This window comes from Choloepus didactylus, chromosome 16, assembly GCF_015220235.1.
Source record: "Choloepus didactylus isolate mChoDid1 chromosome 16, mChoDid1.pri, whole genome shotgun sequence".
NCBI classification, from domain to species: Eukaryota; Metazoa; Chordata; class Mammalia; order Pilosa; family Megalonychidae; genus Choloepus; species Choloepus didactylus.
The window spans coordinates 21,496,702-21,516,186 of record NC_051322.1 but is presented as its reverse complement, the minus strand read 5'-3'; the positions used below and the strand labels follow the sequence as shown (position 1 = coordinate 21,516,186).

At 37.1% G+C, this 19,485-nt stretch overlaps 1 protein-coding gene across 8 annotated transcripts in view; it reads left to right on the top strand.

Moving 5' to 3' along the window:
- ZNF532 (zinc finger protein 532) overlaps positions 1–19,485 on the top strand; it is a 160,501-nt gene that overhangs the window by 99,930 nt on the left and 41,086 nt on the right. For all 8 annotated transcript variants that reach the window (XM_037805984.1, XM_037805983.1, XM_037805979.1 and 5 more), the window contains 2 exons: positions 5,059–5,221; positions 8,788–9,069. In XM_037805984.1, coding sequence (XP_037661912.1) covers positions 5,059–5,221; positions 8,788–9,069 — 445 coding nt within the window. The remainder of the gene's footprint in view (positions 1–5,058; positions 5,222–8,787; positions 9,070–19,485) is intronic.

The following is a 19,485-nucleotide window of genomic DNA, read 5'->3' as shown; positions in this document are numbered from 1 at the left end:
GCATTCCCTTGAATGCAAATTATATCTAAACAACAGTTAAAATTTTCGTCTGATTGTGAAAATATCAAAAAGACCCACCATTAAGAGGTTTTCAGTCTTAATAATCACTTAAGAAAAACCTTTAAGGAACTATTTATTCGTTGTAATTAAAGTGTTGTTACTTTAAATTTTAGATTTTTTTTTTCACTTGTAGGCTTGGCTTGTAGTAGTACAATATACAAAACCCTAAGCAGCAGAATGGTTTGTTTATACATTTCTGAAGTGGAGATTTCTTCAGGGTCATTTTTTTTTCTCTTTTTAAATTTGTTTCCTTTGAATAGGTAATCATGTCAATCAGAGGTAAATCAAAAGGTGTACTAAACGGTAGACTCAGTTGAGTGTCCTTTTCACCAGAGTCCCCAGTTTCCTCCTGGTTGTTTCTTGGCCACTCTTTCAGAGTTCCATACATAGATGAGTAAATACCTATACATTTATTAGGTTGGTTATCATTTATTATCATTTAAAAATAAATAAAAGTATGTATTCCTGTTCTTGAAGGTAGAATATTTTAAAATAGCATTTTGTAGAATACAAATATGTATATCTAAGGTATGATTTTCAAATCTAGGATACACTGTGCTGTTCTCATTTCTCACACTCTAAATAGAAATAGAAGACATTGTAAGGGAGCATACATATATTGCAGTGGCATTGTTTGTGTCTGAGTTTTGAGATTATAGGTAACTTTTTTCTGTATCTGTGTTTTCCAGTAATGAGCATATTTACTTTTGTAATTAGAAAAGTAATATTCAAAAACAAAGGGACACAGGTAGGTTCTTAGATAATTTTGCTGATGTAAGCGGTGGTTGGGCATATAGTGATCAAGAATATGGAGTCTGGAGCCTGAGGGCCTGAGTTCAAATCCCACCTCTGCCACTTACTAACTGTGTGACTTAGGCAAATCCCTGTGGAATTCTCACACTTGGCATGTGGCCATCAGGGTTTACCTCATGGCTGAGTAACCGTCCATTATGTTGCTGATCTTCGTGTCTCTGTCACATAATCCTTCTGACTCCACAGGTGAGGTTTACATGTGAATTAGCATGAAAGTGACAACTTGTATTGTACTACATGTTGTGGTCTATATCTTGGATCTCATCGAACAGTGGTGGTGAAATTCAAACATCTGTTCTTTCGGTGGCATCTGATTCAGTTATCCAGCCACCTTAAGACTAGACATAAAGAAGTGATGGTCTGCAAACCTTGAAGAACTCCAGAGCCCCAGGTGAAGAATGTTTTCATAATCAGCAACGAAGGACTATCCTTTGATATTCCCTTAGAAAGTGCAGCTTAATACTAAATTCTCCCTCATGACTTGTGTTCCTGTGGGACTTGTTCTGTTAGTTTGGAAGTTTTCCTAGTAGGTGATCCCCTGGTCAGGTTTAAGTCATCTCTGTCTTTTCAGTGTCTTCTGAATGGAGAGAGAGTAATGAAATTTGCATGATTTATTGAAAGCATATAGCTCATGGTTACTTAGAGTGAACAACACGTTTTGAGGATAAGCGTATGCCAGCCTTTTTTCTCAAACAGTAGTTCAGATTTTGATTATGTTATCTTAAATCCTATTTTCTATCATATGTGTTAGGAAACCAAATCAAATCAATTGGACCATTGCTGTTATTCTAGGGAGGAGTTTCACTCAGTTTTGGTAAATTAGGGTAATGGAAAAATATTTGATTATGTTCAGAAGCATTAAAACTAAATTAGTTTATTCAGAATATAAGTTTATTTCCACTTAGCTTTTCTTTAAAAGAGAAGCTTTAAGCCATGGCCAAATAATGAAAATAGGAATATCTTTAATGCTTTAAAAATATATCCCTCCTCTTTTAACATAGCTTATAAGATTAAATTTTCTTTTTAGGTATATATTAAATGTTCATGCAAAGAATGATTTGCATACCTCTCTTAAAGGGATAAGGTATATGGCACTTTTCTTTCAGCCCTGAGATTTTTTCTTCTGTGTCCAGAACAGTCAGTTGATAAGACCATGTTGTTTTATTATCTGATTATTTAATGACACTGGAGAAATGGCATATTGATAGAAGTACAGTTTTCATAAAATTTTAATATTGACACAATTCTTATTAAATTGTGGGATTTTTTTTTTATGGAGAAAAGTGTAGTAACAAAATGTTAAAATATCAAAGAAGGATCTATCAGAATTTAATTCATTACTACAAGTACCTGATAAAATAGCAAAAGATTACATAATTTACTTTTTTGTATTTTATGTTTCTTAAAGGTGCAGTGATAGTCAAAAAAAAAGAAAAATCAAGAGTTTTTTTTTTTTTATGTATAACTATAAGATTTTTTTTATCTTCATTTTATTGAGATACATTCACATACCACGCAGTCATACAAAACAAATCGTACTTTCGATTGTTTACAGTACCATTACATAGTTGCACATTCATCACCTAAATCAATCCCTGACACCTTCATTAGCACACACAAAAAAATAACAAGAATAATAATTAGAGTGAAAAAGAGCAATTGAAGTAAAAAAGAACACTGGGTACCTTTGTCTGTTTGTTTCCTTCCCCTATTTTTCTACTCATCCATCCATAAACTAGACAAAGTGGGGTGTGGTCCTTATGGCTTTCCCAATCCCATTGTCACCCCTCATAAGCTACATTTTTATACAACTGTCTTCGAGATTCATGGGTTCTGGGTTGTAGTTTGATAGTTTCAGGTATGCACCACCAGCTACCCCAATTCTTTAGAACCTAAAAAGGGTTGTCTAAAGTGTGCGTAAGAGTGCCCACCAGAGTGACCTCTCGGCTCCTTTTGGAATCTCTCTGCCACTGAAGCTTATTTCATTTCCTTTTACATCCCCCTTTTGGTCAAGAAGATGTTCTCCGTCCCACGATGCCAGGTCTACATTCCTCCCCGGGAGTCATATTCCACGTTGCCAGGGAGATTCACTCCCCTGGGTGTCTGATCCCACGTAGGGGGGAGGGTAGTGATTTCACCTTTCAAGTTGGCTTAGCCAGAGAGAGAGGGCCACATCTGAGCAACAAAGAGGCATTCGGGAGGAGGCTCTTAGGCACAACCATAGGGAGGCCTAGCCTCTCCTTTGCAGCAACCGTCTTCCCAAGGGTAAAACCTATGGTAGAGGGCTCAACCATATACTTTCCTCCTTGAACCAGATACTTTCCTCCTTGATGTCAAATGATTTGATATCACAGAAGGCTTTCCTTAAATTCTTACTGCTGTGATGTTTTCAGGGGAGAAAGTACTTTACCAAAAAATGACTAAGTAAAATGATGGCTTTCTGTTTTACCCCTTTTTTGTTATTAAGTATAAGATAAACAAAACAACTTTTCCCCAAAGGGGAATGTAGCATGAATAAAATGAATCATGTCATGTTTAACGAAAGTTATTTTTTTATTGTAAGAATAGAACCCTGAGAAAATTCTTAGTTTAGCTAATAAATCTCAGTTCATTTCTTGAAGCTATTTTTTCTTATTAAATGCTAATTACAGAAAACTCAGGAAATACTAATAAGTCAGACAATAGAAAGAACACCTATATCATCAGCAAAGATGATGATTGCTCTATAGCTTTTTGTTTCTTTTCTAAGCCCTTAAAAAAGGTAATCATACATTATCTTATCTGTTGTTTTAATTTTCTTGGAAATCTTTTCATGCCATTGGTGTATATATGCAACATCTTTTTAAAATAACTTTATATAATTGCTCTTATTTACTCACTTATATTATTGGACATTTGGGTTGTTTACAACTTTTAAGCTATTTTAAACAGTGATGAAATGAATATATTTGTCACACCTGTAAAGGTTAATGATGAGATTTTCACTCCAATTCAATTTCTAAATCTTAAGTGGAAAAAGAGTAAACAAAAATTTTAATTATTTGATGAATACAAAGTGAGGATGGTTTTCTTAAGAAAACCCAGAGAGAAGAGACAGTGTTTTTTGAGGTGTTCCTCTCTTTCACGCTGCTCTAGAAATATCCAGTGAAACCTCATCTTTTCTTTCTTCATCTCTGACGTTCACATTCAGTCATTGTTTCTCTGACATTTTCCTAAGCTGCTTCCTGGAGCTCGTGGTGCCTCTTTTCAAAGTTCTTCAGAGGGGATCCAGGTTTCCATAGGGCTTGCCTCGGGGACCAGGTCCACCTGGAACAGTTGAACAACAGGTGACCTACAGTGGGCATATTTGTTCCCAAGTGACCCACCAAATCTACTTGACGCAGAGGTTGGTGGCAGGCGAGTCTTGGGATCTTAACTCCTCCATACATCTCTTGCCAGAGCTTCGATAATGGTTGTTGATGGGACAGAGAAGTGATGTTCAGAAGATTCAAGGAGGCTGCTTGTAGTAACCTATTAGATAAGACCATACTTTGCAGTGGACAGCGAGTTTTTTAAACCGTTTGAAGCACAATAAACCTTCAAGTGTTGAAGCAGCAGTAGTGTGGATTTTCTTTTCAGTTTCTTTCAGTATATAATTGTTCACTGGGTATAGAGCGTTTTGTATTAAAGAACAGGTACAGAAATGTTGACATTAGAAGTATAAAATTGCTGCTAAATAAAAGGAAATTCATCTTATTAGTTCAGGCCTTAGAGTTGAGTGGGTCAAATTTAGTTCGTTAAGTCAGATTCTTTCTCAAGTTTCTTGAGTTACATTGAGCTGTATTGTGAAGTCCTATAAAGGTTTGTGTGATCTTAAAACATACCTCAAAAATAAATAAATAAAAATCAAGGGTGCTTTTTCTTTGTGTTAAAGTAACTAACATGTCAAGACTTTGTAAAAATATGTCAGGTGTAACCGTGAGTAGTAAAATGGTGGTTAATTTAGACTTCTCAGCATATACAGCAGAATGCATCTTTACCCAAAGTAAGATTGTTTGAAAGACTTAAACTGTTTTGTTCATTTTATTGTGTTTTGTGTGTTCTCAATGTGCTTCTGCCTCCTGAATTCTTAAGATGTAAAGTAGCTGTTCTTTTGACTTAAGAGATCAGGCTGACTGACGTTATTTTACTGAACTTCTGTTTTAGAATAATATATAAATGTTCCATGTGTGACACTGTGTTTACCCTGCAAACCTTGCTGTATCGCCACTTTGACCAACACATTGAGAACCAGAAGGTGTCAGTTTTCAAGTGTCCAGACTGTTCTCTTTTATATGCACAGAAGCAGCTTATGATGGACCATATCAAGGTGTGTGTGCCTCTCTCATCTCCTTTGAATTAATTGTGGATACAGTCATTGGTCATGAATCAAGGCTGAAAGCATGCTGTGCTGTCAAGGAAAGGGATGGATGGAGGCCAGTCGTTGTCACTGAACAACTTACGTGCTACCATCATGATTTTGACACGAGGGATGCTTTTTATTCACGTGTCCTGACCCTCACAGCATAAAGGATTAATGAAAAGTAATAAGCGCATGTCCTGTTTTAAAAGATTAATAAAGTATTAAAGTTCTTTTTGTTCTATATGTGAAAAAGATGACTATAAATTTTAATTTTTTCAATAACTCGTGTAGGGTTTAGAAATAGACAGGCCTTGATTAATTAATTATGTTTATTGATATATTTATAAAAGTGGAGGGTTTTCCCTTGGAATTATGTAAGTTTTCATTATAATTGATGTCCTTGGATCTTGTTTATCTTTTTTTTCTATAAATGTTGCATGTAAATTAACTATTAAATGTTCATGGTATAGCCCAATGCCTGGCACCTGGTTGGTGTTATTTTAATATACTTTTAAATGAATAAATAATGTTGCACTATCAACCTTCATTGCTAAAAAGGGGCATCTATAGCCTTTTAAGCTAACGCCTTTTAAGAATAGCCATCTATTCTCTTAGATGGCCGGTGTGATAAGTTAAGCAGTTTTATTCCTTGTGTAATTCAGAGATAATGTCCATTGGCTCTCAGACATTAAAAAGCATTAAAATGATTTACTTTTAAAAAAGAAAAACTACAGATTCAGTATTATTATACTACACAACAAAAGATTAGTTTAAAAACCAGATAAACTCTCCGAATTATTCTAGTCTCATGTTAGTTAATAGAATGGATTTTTAGTCCTTGGAATTTCCTTTTTTGAACATATCTGAGTTCATATGGAATAATTGCCCCATTCAAATGAGCTTAAATCAGAGATTCCACCCTTATAGCCAAGGTGAAGATAGTGCTGGTTGTAGATTACTAGAGTGAGTATCATGCATCACTTTTAAGTACAATAAAGTCATCTTAAGATATTTTGAAGGTTTTAGCTAAAATTATGAAATTATTTTAATAAATATTTATTTGATGAGTGACTCCAAGAACAACTAAAACCTATTAATAAAAATGTCAAGACATTGGAATTAGACCAAAATATTTTGACATAATGTACATGGACCAAAAAAAGTTGCTTTTTAAGAGGCTTTTAAAGTATTTGCTTTCCAGAACTTACCTTGACATCTCCAAGTAGGGCCATTGACTTTGGGATTAGGGTCTTCCTTGTGTTAATAGAGAATTAATAGAGAATTTGAAGGAAAACAAGATTCCAAGAATAGGACTGAAGAGGAGTGGTAAAACCCTGTGGCCACAAGAAGGGAAGAATTATTTTTATCCACCTGAAGATTTACCAAGACTACATGATTTGAAACAGTGGCAATATTCACTTACATTCTCATTTCATTTCAAAGTATTACCTGCATTTATGTCTTTGGGGATGGGTAATAATAAAGATAAAGTTTTAGAGGCACTCTGTTTTTGTTTTTTCTTGCTGTAATATTGTGTGTAACTCCTGTTAATCTATGTTGCCCAATATCTGTGTTTGTGCAGTTTTTCTTGAGGAAGGAACTAAGAGGAAAGAGAAGTGTTAGTCCAACATACATATTCATTTAGATCTTTATTTGCCCAGTTTAATCAAATTCGTATGTCCCGTCCTAAGAAAATATGGATTAATTCCCTGGATAGGACCCCTGTACTCCATGTTGGCATTTACATTTAAAGTAAACTTTTAAGTTACAAGCAATTATTCAAGTTATTTATTGTTACAGGAGCTAAGGAAAAATTACTTCTTAAAGAATAATTTTTTTTTTTTGCAAAAAAAATTGTTTTTAATGAGTAGTCTTCTTTTTATTTACAATAAAATGAGAAATTCTTGTTTTAGCATACAGACCCATCTCTCTCTTTTGTCATAGCAGAATTTTTACTTCTTTTCGGTCATTTCCATAACACTATAAGGTTATCTTCTTAAAGAATACTTTATTACTCTACCTTCTTTTCAAGTTTTAAAGTTACTAAAAAATGCTTTTGCCTAGAAACTTATGAAAAGCTTATTAGAAGATTTTGAGTTTTAAATGTTTAAAAATATAAAACTTTGGTTTCTATTTCACAAAGGCGTTGCAAGCAAAAAGCCTTCACCCTGTATTGTGGAAAAGAAGTAAATGCACAGTTTTTGCTATGAAATCACGTCTTGCCCCATATTTTCTCTTAGCAAATAAGCATGCTTAGATATTCAGCTCAGGCCATTGTTATGGAGCAGTCTAATGATTGTCTGTTTGGGTTCCCTTTGCAGTTCCTGCTAATGAGAAAGTTATAGAATCCCCTTTTTCCTCCTGGGGGAAGTTAGTATTTGAAGCAAGTTGGCTGATTCTTGGAACTGTTTAGGGAAGCCACTTCCTTGAGATGGTAGGTGGGGGGTATGCTAGAGGAAGAGCTGCTCACCTGGAAGCTCAAGAAGGAATGTGGAGCTGAGATCTTGAGCCTGTGACCTAGGAATCCTCGGTGTGCTTAAAAAGCATGTTGGAGAAAGTTTTTCACGTTGTGCTTTTCTGTAGATTCAGGAATCAACAGATGCTAAATTCAAGCTGAATGCTGAGAAGGCCCAATTCAAAGATAAATTTTACATCGAGGCACAAATGTTTTGGCCTCCTTTTTTTTTTTTACTCAGTGCCTTTAAAAGAAGCAAACAAAATACGAAGTGGGCTGATCTTTAGACTCAAATTGCACTAATTTACCCTGGTAGAACTTGTATTTATTAAAATTTAATATGAAAACAGCTGTTGTGACCATTATGTTAACAGTAATAAACAGCGAAGCAGTTTACAAAGGCGTTTTGTGTGTCTGCTATGTATTGGTTCACAAGTCTGGGTGCTCTCAGTAGGAAGGGATGGGTTCAGAGATTAAAATAGCGAAAACAAACAAATAAAAAAGTCCCAAACCCCAACAAAACCCCAAAATGTTACAAGTATTCCAGGAACAAGAAAGTCATGAAAGGGAGGACAGGAGGAAGATTTGTGATTAACACATTGGTCTTAGGTGTTGTTAAAGTAGGATTTCAAACATCTCACAGTATATTAGCCTCTTTATTTAAACATTTAAATAAAAACTAAATGTATACTAAATAAACATTTAAAGTAAAGCTGTTGTTCCCCGGAAATAGTCTGTTATAGCGAGGATTCCCTCTGGGATATCAGGGAAGGATAGGGTGCCAGAATTAATTTGGATTCAGAATGGAATCTTGACAGATTTTAAAATGACTTTAATAAAGCTTTTAAAAATTATTTGGGACTAGGAATGTGTAACTTAAGTGACTGTAAAAATTAATGTTTTTAAATCTCTCTTTTAGTGTATATTTTGCTTAGGTTTTCTTCATATATCAAGAAATATTTCTAAATGAATTCTACTAAATTCTACTAAATGTCCGTTATGTATTAAGATACCCTACATGTGCTTTCTTTTGGTGGTGTGATTTGTGATAGGTATTTCTTTTCTTTTTATAATATAGTCTATGCATGGAACATTGAAAAGTATTGAAGGGCCTCCAAACTTGGGTATAAACTTGCCTTTGAGCATTAAGCCTGCAACTCAAAATTCAGCAAATCAGAACAAAGAGGACACCAAATCTATGAATGGAAAAGAGAAATTGGAAAAGAAATCTCCATCTCCTGTGAAAAAATCAGTGGAACCCAAGAAAGTGGCAAGTCCTGGATGGACGTGTTGGGAGTGTGACCGGCTGTTCACGCAAAGAGATGTTTATATATCTCACGTAAGGAAGGAGCACGGGAAGGTAAGGAAAAAGGGAAAGCCACCCCATATTAGTATAAGAAAGTGCTCTGACCAACAGGCTTGTAGGACTTGGCTCTGTCAGTAGTTGTGTGACCTCAAAAATCATTCAGTGTCTCTGAGCCTTAGTTGCTTTATCTATAAAATGAAAGGATTGAACTATGTTATTTGTAAATCCTTTGGTTCTTGTGTGGTTTTAGTAATAATTGTCTTCACTTGTGCACCCCAGGGCTAACAGTAACTTCATCAAGTTCTTGTTAAAAGCTGAGGACACTGAGAATGAGAACAACAATAAACCAAAGTTAAAGAAGTTTGAATTGACCTCTTAGCCCAAGGACAAATAAGGAAAAAGGGAGGAAAGAAAGGAAGTGGTTGTTTTGAAGAGTGCTAGTGCTATGCAAGTGAATTATGCAATTCTTCCTTGAGTTTGTTAGTGGGGAGAGGACTTCATCCTTCAGCTGTCCGGGAGAGGCTCTGTAACTCAAAATAAATAGGAAAAACTCAGTCAGAAATTAATGAGAACTCTGAGTTGCGATATGTATATTCTTGCTCTTTTTAAAAACTATCTTGTATGAAAAATTTCTAACACATACACATCCATCATCTAGCTTCAACAGTTACCAACATGATGCCAATCTTGCTTCATCTCCCAAGGCTGTTCTCACTGTAGTGTTTTTAAAGCAAATCCTAGAAAATATGGTATTCCACCCATAAATACCAAGTTCACATTTCTAACTGATGGGGATTGTTTTTCAATATCCATTATTAGACCTAATAAAATCAGCAAAGTTATTTTTTAACATTACTGTTTGCAGATTTTCTGATTGTCTCAGAGTTGGTTTGTTTGGTCAGCATCCAGAGCGCTCGTAGTGCATCTGGTCATTGTATAACTTAAATCTCTTTTTTTCTATAGCAGTCTCTCTCCTGTTATTTTATTCTTTAATGTGCTTTTGATTTATTAGGAGAAATTGTTTGATTTGTCCTGTAGATTGTTCCCACATTTCTGGATTTTGTTAATATGCCTTCTTTTGACAGTAGCTTGTTCCTTTTTATCCCATAATTCCTGGAAATTTAACAAGATTCAGGTTGGTTTTCTTTTGGTTAAGAATATGCCATAGTGGTTCTGTGTTCTTTTTTTCTCACATCTGGAGGCATATAATACCAGTTTCACCACTCTTTTGTGACACTGAGATTAGTTAGTAGGTTCAGGTACATTATATTTTTTGAAGAAACAATTTTATTACTTTAACTTAAGCCAATGGAACAAAATAGTTATCCTGAAGGAACCTGTATGAAGAGCACTTAGGAATTGGTTTGTAATTGTTATATACTGGATCCTTGAAAAGTTTGTTTTATTCAGTGTTTTTATTGTATTTGGTCTAACTACAATTAATTCAGTATTCATATAAAAATTAGGTACTTACGGAATATATTTGCTGTTAGTGTCACATTGTTTATTAAATCATCTCAACTCCAGGCTTCCCTAGCACCTTACACTATTCAGTGTTAATGCTGGGTGGTTCTTAAGAGGTAATACTATGAATTTACTGTATAAAAACTGTACCAGTAGTTCTTTTAGAACTTGATGTGATGATTGTATGAAAATTCTTCTTTACTTGATCCCCAAACTGGATTTCATAAATATTCAAATAGGAGCAGACCTTTTCATGTCTTACATATTTGAGATTTTTGTAACTATCTGAATGTGTGAGGTCGTTTTTCTTTTCCTTTTTTCTAAAATAAACTATCTTTATCTTACACACCTACCAATTACTGGAACTAGACTATAAGCTGAGGAGACTGCAATAAAAAGTTTGTAGGAGGAAATGTAACACTGAGGAAAACTCTTTGCTTTGACATTATAGCATAAGACCCTTCTGAACTGGAGGTGTGGGAGGTGTGGGTGCATAGTGTGTAACTCAGGTTAGATGGAGCTGTTCATGGAGTAAATGTTCAGCTTAGGATTTTAGGATTAACTTTTAAAAAGTTGAGACCTTGCTCTTTGGAATGAGGCACAGCAGATTAGAATGCAGTTTCAATTCTGTTCACTCAGCCTCCTGAAACCACAGGGTGGGGGGCGAAGGAGAGGGGAAAGAAGGAGACGTCTTTGTGCGTTAGGGAAATGAATAGAGTGCTGGGCTTGAGTCAGGAAGCTGAAGCTTGAGTTCGTCTTCTTGCTTGTTCCAGCTGGAAGCCCCTTCACATCCAACCAGCCAACCTACACATTTACATACATCTCTTCCCCTTCTTTTCTTCTTCCCACCTCTCAGCATACTCAGGACTCTTCCATTTAAAACCCAACCTTCACATCTCCTGCACTCTCTTTTTTCTCCCCTCCCTTCAGACGCCCAAGCAAGTACCTTGCTGCCTCCTCTTCACATTCCATTTGCTCCTCATTTGACTGCCTTTGGTGCGTTTTCCTGTCCTTCCCTCTGTAGGCCTCACCGCAGTATTCCTCGCACAATTAGCATTTATTTCTAAAAGCATTGCCTACCCTCAGGGTTGACTACTCTCTTCTGGTTTTCTTGTGATTGCTAGGACACCCCTTAGGATAGTCTGGGAAATATCAACCACTCTCACAGCTTCACGTAGCATACATATGCACAGATAACTTCCAAATCTATGTCTCCAGCTGTGGTTTCTCACCTGAGTTACAGTCTCCAAAACCCAAACACCTGATTCAGTGTTTCAGCTTCTTGGGTAGATTGCACAAGCCTTAACCTATGCCTGTCCAGCACTGAAACTACTTCTCCCCACATTTCTGCAGCCAAAAACTTGGTGTCAAACTCGACTTGATTCCTTCCTTCCACCCAACCCCCTTGCCGCATCTATCCATTCACTGCCCTTAGTCCATCTCTCTTTTCGTGGCCACTGTCTTCATTCAGGTACTTCTCAGTTTTTCCCTGGATTCTTGTTCTCACTGTAGCCAGAGAGACTTTCTAAAGTGCAGATCCAATTGCTTTGCTCTCTTGCACAAAGTGTTATGTTTTGTTGCACTCAGAATTGTCTAGTGTCCGTAATGTGATCTGTCATTCCCTTCTGACATAGCTGCATCTCTAGCCATATTCCTCATCTCTCATGAAGTGCTTTAAACATTTCGTGCTTTCTCCTTGGAGACTTTTCACGTATGTGCTGTCCCGTGAAAGACCACACCTTGCTGGTGGCTGACTCCTCTAATCCTTTAGCTCTCAGTTCAGACAGCACCTCATCTGGAAAGCCTTTCTCAGCCCCCAGAATGAATTGGGTCCTCTTCCTGCCTGTTTCCCTGGCAGCATTTACTTCCCTCATCATAACACCTTCACTATATCAAGGGTGCCTCTTACCTGTTTCTGCCACAGTGCTGGGAGGCTTCCACATATAGCTTGTGGGAAGTTGACAAGTATTTCTTGATTTAATGGCTCAACAATGAATGCTGTTTTAGGGGGCATTGAACCTCTCTTAGTCCTAGCTGCTTCTTCTTTAAAATGAGTGTAATACATGCTTTGGTTCTTTGCAGAGAACGATACGTGAGGTGATAGGAGCCTCAGGTCCTTTTGGGTTCAAGATGATGTTCTGGTTTGCTAGTGCTGCCGGAATATAAAACACCAGAAACGGATTGGCTTTTATAAAAGGGGGTTTATTTGGTTACACAGTTACAGTCTTAAGGCCATAAAGTGTCCAAGGTAACACATCAGCAATCGGGTACCTTCACTGGAGGATGGCCAATGGCGTCCGGAAAACCTCTGTTACCTGGGAAGGCACGTGGCTGGCGTCTGCTCTGGAGTTCTGGTTTCAAAATGGCTTTCTCCCAGGATGTTCTTCCCTACGCTTCAGCTCCTCAAAAATGTCAGTCTTAGTTGCTCTTGGGGCATTTGTCCACTCTTGGGGCATTTGTCCTCTCTTAGCTTCTCCGGAGGAAAAGTATGCTTTCAAAGACCGTCTCCAAAATGTCTCTGTAAGCTGAAGCTCCTGTCTCAGCTCCTGTGCATTCTTCAAGGTGTCCGTCTTGGCTGTAACAAGCTTGCTCCTTCTGTCTGAGCTTATATAGTGCTCTAGTATACTAATCAAGGCCCACACTGAATGGGTGGGGCCACACCTCCATGGAAATTATCCAATCAGAGTTATCACTCACAGTTTGGGGCGCATCGCCATGGAAACAACCTAATCCAAACGTTCCAACTTAATCAACACCAATATGTCTGCCCCCACAAGATTGCATCAAAAAACAGGGCTTTTTCTGGGGGACATAATATATATGAACCAGCACAGATAAGATACAAATATGAAATGCTATTTTTGTATAAGGGATTTGAAAATTGTATTTGGCTAAAATTCTCTGGAGAGCATAATTGTTTACTTCCACCGGGCTAGAAATTATTTGAAAGTGAAATCCTGCTGTGCATTATGACAAGTATGCCAACATTCTGAACCAGTGAACTGTGACAGGAGAATTGGTTTCAGTGCTAAGATAATGCCTTAAAAAATAAATGTGTGTGTAGAGTAATTTAGAGAGTAACTTAAACACATTCTGCCAGTCACAACACAGACGTAATTTTGGTGTTATTGCTACTAGTATGATTATTATTTTTATAAGGTTTGGAGAAAAGAAGATAGGAGTAAACCTGAGCAAAGTGAGTTAAAAACTTTTGTCAAGATAATTTACTGCTACTCACTACTTCTGGATGGCCTTTTTGGTTTCAGTAATTGGTTTGACCTTTCTTCTTGTCTGCAGTTCCTATCCAGAATATCTTTTACTAAAAGAAATATTTTGCAGAGTTATACTTGTTTAACAAAGATACTCAGTAGCCTTATTTTCAAATTCAAAAACATAGTTCCAACTGTACTAGTATTTAGTAGCTAGCTACTGTATCTCTCTAATGCATATTTTTTTTTACTAATACTCAGTAACAACTTTCAGTGTTTTTAAGTACTTCATTTTCAGTAGTATGTAGTAATTCTGATTAAAATAGCCTTTAGAAAATTTTAAGAGATATGCAGTAAATACTTGTTAGACATAATCATTTTAAAATATACAACTTGTTGAATCATTACATTAGTCATTTATAAAGAAAAATAGTTAAAACAGTAGCATTTTAAAAAGTGATTGATAAAGAAGTTCAATGTAGAGAGAAACCAGCATAAAGTGGATCATTTTCTAGAGTTGGTTATTGTTTGGTTGTGATCAGGTTCCTGTCGTCCTTTCAGTGATGAGCTCTTTGAGGGCAGGCGCTGTATTGGGCATGTTGTTGGATCGCCCATGGCATGTGCACTGTGCCTTGCCTAGTATTTTTGGAGTCACAGGTTGACGCAGTTCTCCTCGGATCATCATGTGCATACATGGAAAGGAGAACTGTTTTTCGTCACTGATACACATGAGTTGGAGTCGAGGCTCTGGCATGAAATAGTTTTTTGATCACAGAAATGCTTTTGCTTCGTGGTCTCCATATTCTTAACTATAAAAATGTGGAGAAGGGGCTTGTCAGTATTGTTAACCCGGTAAGCTCCTTCAAGCCATGGGCCCTTTCCCAGATGAATGCATAAATAAACAGAATTTTACATGCAGTTTTAGCAGGTTCACATACTTCAGAAGTTCTTTCTTACTTGCTCTTAGGGGTCTTCTAAAGACCCTGGGAGGGATAATATCTCAGGTCACTTTTACAGACCTAACATTCTATGATTATGTGATCTCACAGTAAAATAAAAAAGTAAAAGTTGTCTGTATGTTCAAGTACTGAAAATTACAAGGTGATCTATAGTAATCATCTGTAGTCATTTTCTCATTTGCTGCCTGGTACCCCTTACCCATCAAGGAATTTACCAAACTTTTCATAGAAAGAGCCTAAAGCAGAGTAGCATTTACTGAATAATGGAACCTCGGGTACCATTAAGATGAACCTATGAGACCTTTTGAGATTCCTCATGTAGCCATAGTCCAGTTCTGTGTCTAGAACTTGGGTTTTGGGGTCAGGAGAAGCCTGGAGTTTTGGAGCCTGATGACTTGGGTTTGTATTCTGCTTCACCATCTAGTAGCAATATGATTTTATAAAAATAACCTTCCAGCTTTGTTTTGCTTATGTATAAAATGGAAATAGTAATGTTCACCACATAAGGTTCCGTTGAAGGTGAAATAGAATGAGGCTGCATTTAGTGCCATACATGGTAGGCATTCTCTTTATATGTATTTTCCCTCTGTGTACTAGGTTTATAAAACTTAGGTATTGCTTGAAAGAAGTGCACCAAAATAAAACATTGTTATGTAAACATTTTCATTGTAGATTGACAAAATGTAAATGTATATGTTAATTTTTTTTTTATTTTGAAGCAATCTTAGACTTACAAAAAAGTGCAGAAATATGTAGAGTTCTTGTCTACCCTTCATCCACTTCCCCAATGTTAACATCTTATGTAGTTGTAGTAGAGTGATAAAAACTAGGACATAAGCATTGATACAATATTGTTAACCCATCCACAGACCTCATGCTAATTTCACCACTGCCCCTCTAATGACCCTTTCTAGTCTAGGATCCAGTCTTGGGTCCCACTTGACATTTACTTGGCATGTCTCCTTAGTCTCCTCCAATCTATGATAGTTTCTTTGTCTTTCATGACCTTGATGCTTTAGAAGATAGTTGGTTAGTTATTTGGTAGGATGCCCCACAACTTGGACTTGTCTGATGGTTCCTCATGATTTGGTCCACATATCCTTTTTTGGTAAAAATATCACAGAAGTGATGTGGTGCCCTCCTCGTTGCCTCGTTTCCCGAGGGGCATGATGTCACCAGGTCTCCTTCCTGGTGGTTAAGGTGCTGTCCCCCAGATTTCTGCCCTATAAACTGCTGTTTCCCCTTTCCATTAATAAATATCTTGTGGGGAAATATTTTGGAACCAGGCAAACAAACATCCTGTTTCTGATCATATTTTTACCTACTAATGTGAGCCCTATCCATTATTCTTGCCTGCAATAATTATAACTCTAGTGTTTGCCTATTGGTGACTTTGTGCTTCCATTATTTCTTCTACATTAATTAAATGGAACTCTTTTGCAAGGATGAGCTCAATTTTTTTTTTTTAGATCTATGTGGACTCATGTATATTTTATTTGATGGATTAGAATCTGTTACTGTCTTTTTGCTCAGGTTGTCCTAGATTTGACCACTAGGAGTGCCTTTAAGTTGGTTCTTGTGTCCTGTGAAAATGCCCCATCATTTTTGAGCACTGCCTTATTTTCCGGTGCCACAGTATGCTCCAGGTTCATCTTGTGTTTTTCCTTCCCCAGCCCTTCAAGCAACCATTTCTTCAATTGAGAATGACATATATTTTTATATTCAATTTTATTGAGATATATTCACCTACCATTCAATCATCCAAAGTGTACAGTTGTTCATATTACCATCATATAGTTGTTCATTCATCACCCCCATCTATTTTTTTGAACATTTTCCTTGTACCTGAAAAAGTGAAGGTAAGAATAGGGAAAAAAAAGAGTAAAAAAAGAACACCCAGTTCGTCATCTCCCCCCACCCTTTTTTTCCTTTAGATTTTTGTCCCTATTTTTCTACTTATCCATCCATCCACTGGGTAAAGAGGAGTGTGATCCGTAAGGCTTTCCATTCACATTGTCACCCCTTATAAGCTACGTTGTTATATATACATCTTCAAGAGTCAGAGCTACTGTGTTGCAGTTTGTTGGTTTCAGGTATTTACTTCTAGCTGTTCCAAGACATTAAAACCTAAAAAGAGTTATCTATATAGTGCATAAGAATGCCCCCCAGAGTGACCTCTCGACTCCTTTTGGAATCTCTCAGCCTCTGAAACTTTGTTTCATTTCGTATCCCCCTTTTGGTCAAGAAGATGTTCTCAATCCCACAATATGGGGTCCAGATTCATCCCCAGGAGTCATATCCCACATTGCCAGGGAGATTTATACCTCTGGGTGGAGAATGACATATATATATATATATATATTTTTTTTTTTTATCATTTTCTTGAGATATATTCACATACCACGCAGTCATACAAAACAAATCTTACTTTCGATTGTTTACAGTACCATTACATAGTTGTACATTCATCACCTAAATTAATGCCTGACACCTTCATTAGCACACACACAAAAATAACAAGAATAATAATTAGAGTGAAAAAGAGCAATTGAAGTAAAAAAGAACACTGGGTACCTTTGTCTGTTTGTTTCCTTCCCCTATTTTTCTACTCATCCATCCATAAACTAGACAAAGTGGAGTGTGGTCCTTATGGCTTTCCCAATCCCATTGTCACCCCTCATAAGCTACATTTTTATACATCTGTCTTCGAGATTCATGGGTTCTGGGTTGTAGTTTGATAGTTTCAGGTATCCACCACCAGCTACCCCAATTCTTTAGAACCTAAAAAGGGTTGTCTAAAGTGTGCGTAAGAGTGCCCACCAGAGTGACCTCTCGGCTCCTTATGGAATCTCTCTGCCACTGAAGCTTATTTCATTTCCTTTCACATCCCCCTTTTGGTCAAGAAGATGTTCTCCGTCCCACGATGCCGGGTCTACATTCCTCCCCGGGAGTCATATTCCACGTTGCCAGGGAGATTCACTCCCCTGTGTGTCTGATACCACGTAGGGGGGAGGGCAGTGATTTCACCTTTCAAGTTGGCTTAGCCAGAGAGAGAGGGCCACATCTGAGCAACAAAGAGGCATTCAGGAGGAGACTCTTAGGCACAAATATAGGGAGGCCTAGCCTCTCCTTTGCAGCAACCGTCTTCCCAAGGGTAAAACTTATGGTAGAGGGCTCAACCCATCAAACCACCAGTCCCCTATGTCAGTGGTCATGTTAGCAACCATGGAGGTGGGGTAGGCGAATACCCCTGCATTCTCCACAGGCTCCTCAAGGGGGCACTACATCATTTTTTTTTCCTTGTTTTTCTTTCTTTCTTTTTTTTTTTTTTTAACTTTCCCTTCTTTTTTAAATCAACTGTATGAAAAAAAAAGTTAAAAAGAAAATAAACATACAATAAAAGAACATTTCAAAGAGACCATAGCAAGGGAGTAAGAAAAAGACAACTAACCTAAGATAACTGCTTAACTTCCAACATGTTCCTACTTTACCCCAAGAAAGTTACATAATATAGCAACCTTTCTGTGAACCTGTTCCTACTATATCCATCAGAAATTAACAGACCATAGTCATTTCTGGGCATCCCCAGAACGTTAAAAAGTTTATCTGTTCTTCTTGGATTATTGTTCCCCCTTCCTTAATTACTCTCTACTGCTAGTTCCCCTACATTCTACATTATAAACCATTTGTTTTACATTTTTGAAACTTCACATTAGTGGTAGCATATAATATTTCTCTTTTTGTGCCTGGCTTATTTCACTCAGCATTATGTCTTCAAGGTTCATCCATGTTGTCATATGTTTCACGAGATCGTTCCTTCTTACTGACGCGTAGTATTCCATCGTGTGTATATACCACATTTTATTTATCCACTCATCTGTTGAAGGACATTTGGGTTGTTTCCATCTCTTGGCAATTGTGAATAATGCTGCTATGAACATTGGCGTGCAGATATCTGTTCGTGTCACTGCTTTCCGATCTTCCGGGTATATACCGAGAAGTGCAATCGCCGGATCGAATGGTAGCTCTATATCTAGTTTTCTAAGGAACTGCCAGACTGACTTCCAGAGTGGCTGAACCATTATACAGTCCCACCAACAGTGAATAAGAGTTCCAATTTCTCCACATCCCCTCCAGCATTTGTAGTTTCCTGTTTGTTTAATGGCAGCCATTCTAACCGGTGTTAGATGGTATCTCATTGTGGTCTTAATTTGCATCTCTCTAATAGCTAGTGAAGCTGAACATTTTTTCATGTGTTTCTTAGCCATTTGTATTTCCTCTTCAGACAACTGTCTTTTCATATCTTTTGCCCATTTTATAATTGGGCTGTCTGTACTATTGTCATTGAGTTGTAGGATTTCTTTGTATATGCAAGATATCAGTCTTTTGTCAGATACATGGTTTCCAAAAATTTTTTCCCATTGAGTTGGCTGCCTCTTTACCTTTTTGAGAAATTCCTTTGAGGTGCAGAAACTTCTAAGCTTGAGGAGTTCCCATTTATCTATTTTCTCTTTTGTTGCTTGTGCTTTTGGTGTAAAGTCTAGGAAGTGGCCGCCTAATACAAGGTCTTGAAGATGTTTTCCTACATTATCTTCTAGGAGTTTTATGGTACTTTCTTTTATATTGAGATCTTTGGTCCATTTTGAGTTAATTTTTGTGTAGGGGGTGAGGTAGGGGTCCTCTTTCATTCTTTTGGATATGGATATCCAACTCTCCCAGCCCCATTTGTTGAAAAGACCATTATGGCTCAGTTCAGTGACTTTGGGGGCCTTATCAAAGATCAGTCGGCCATAGATCTGAGGGTCTATCTCTGAATTCTCAATTCGATTCCATTGATC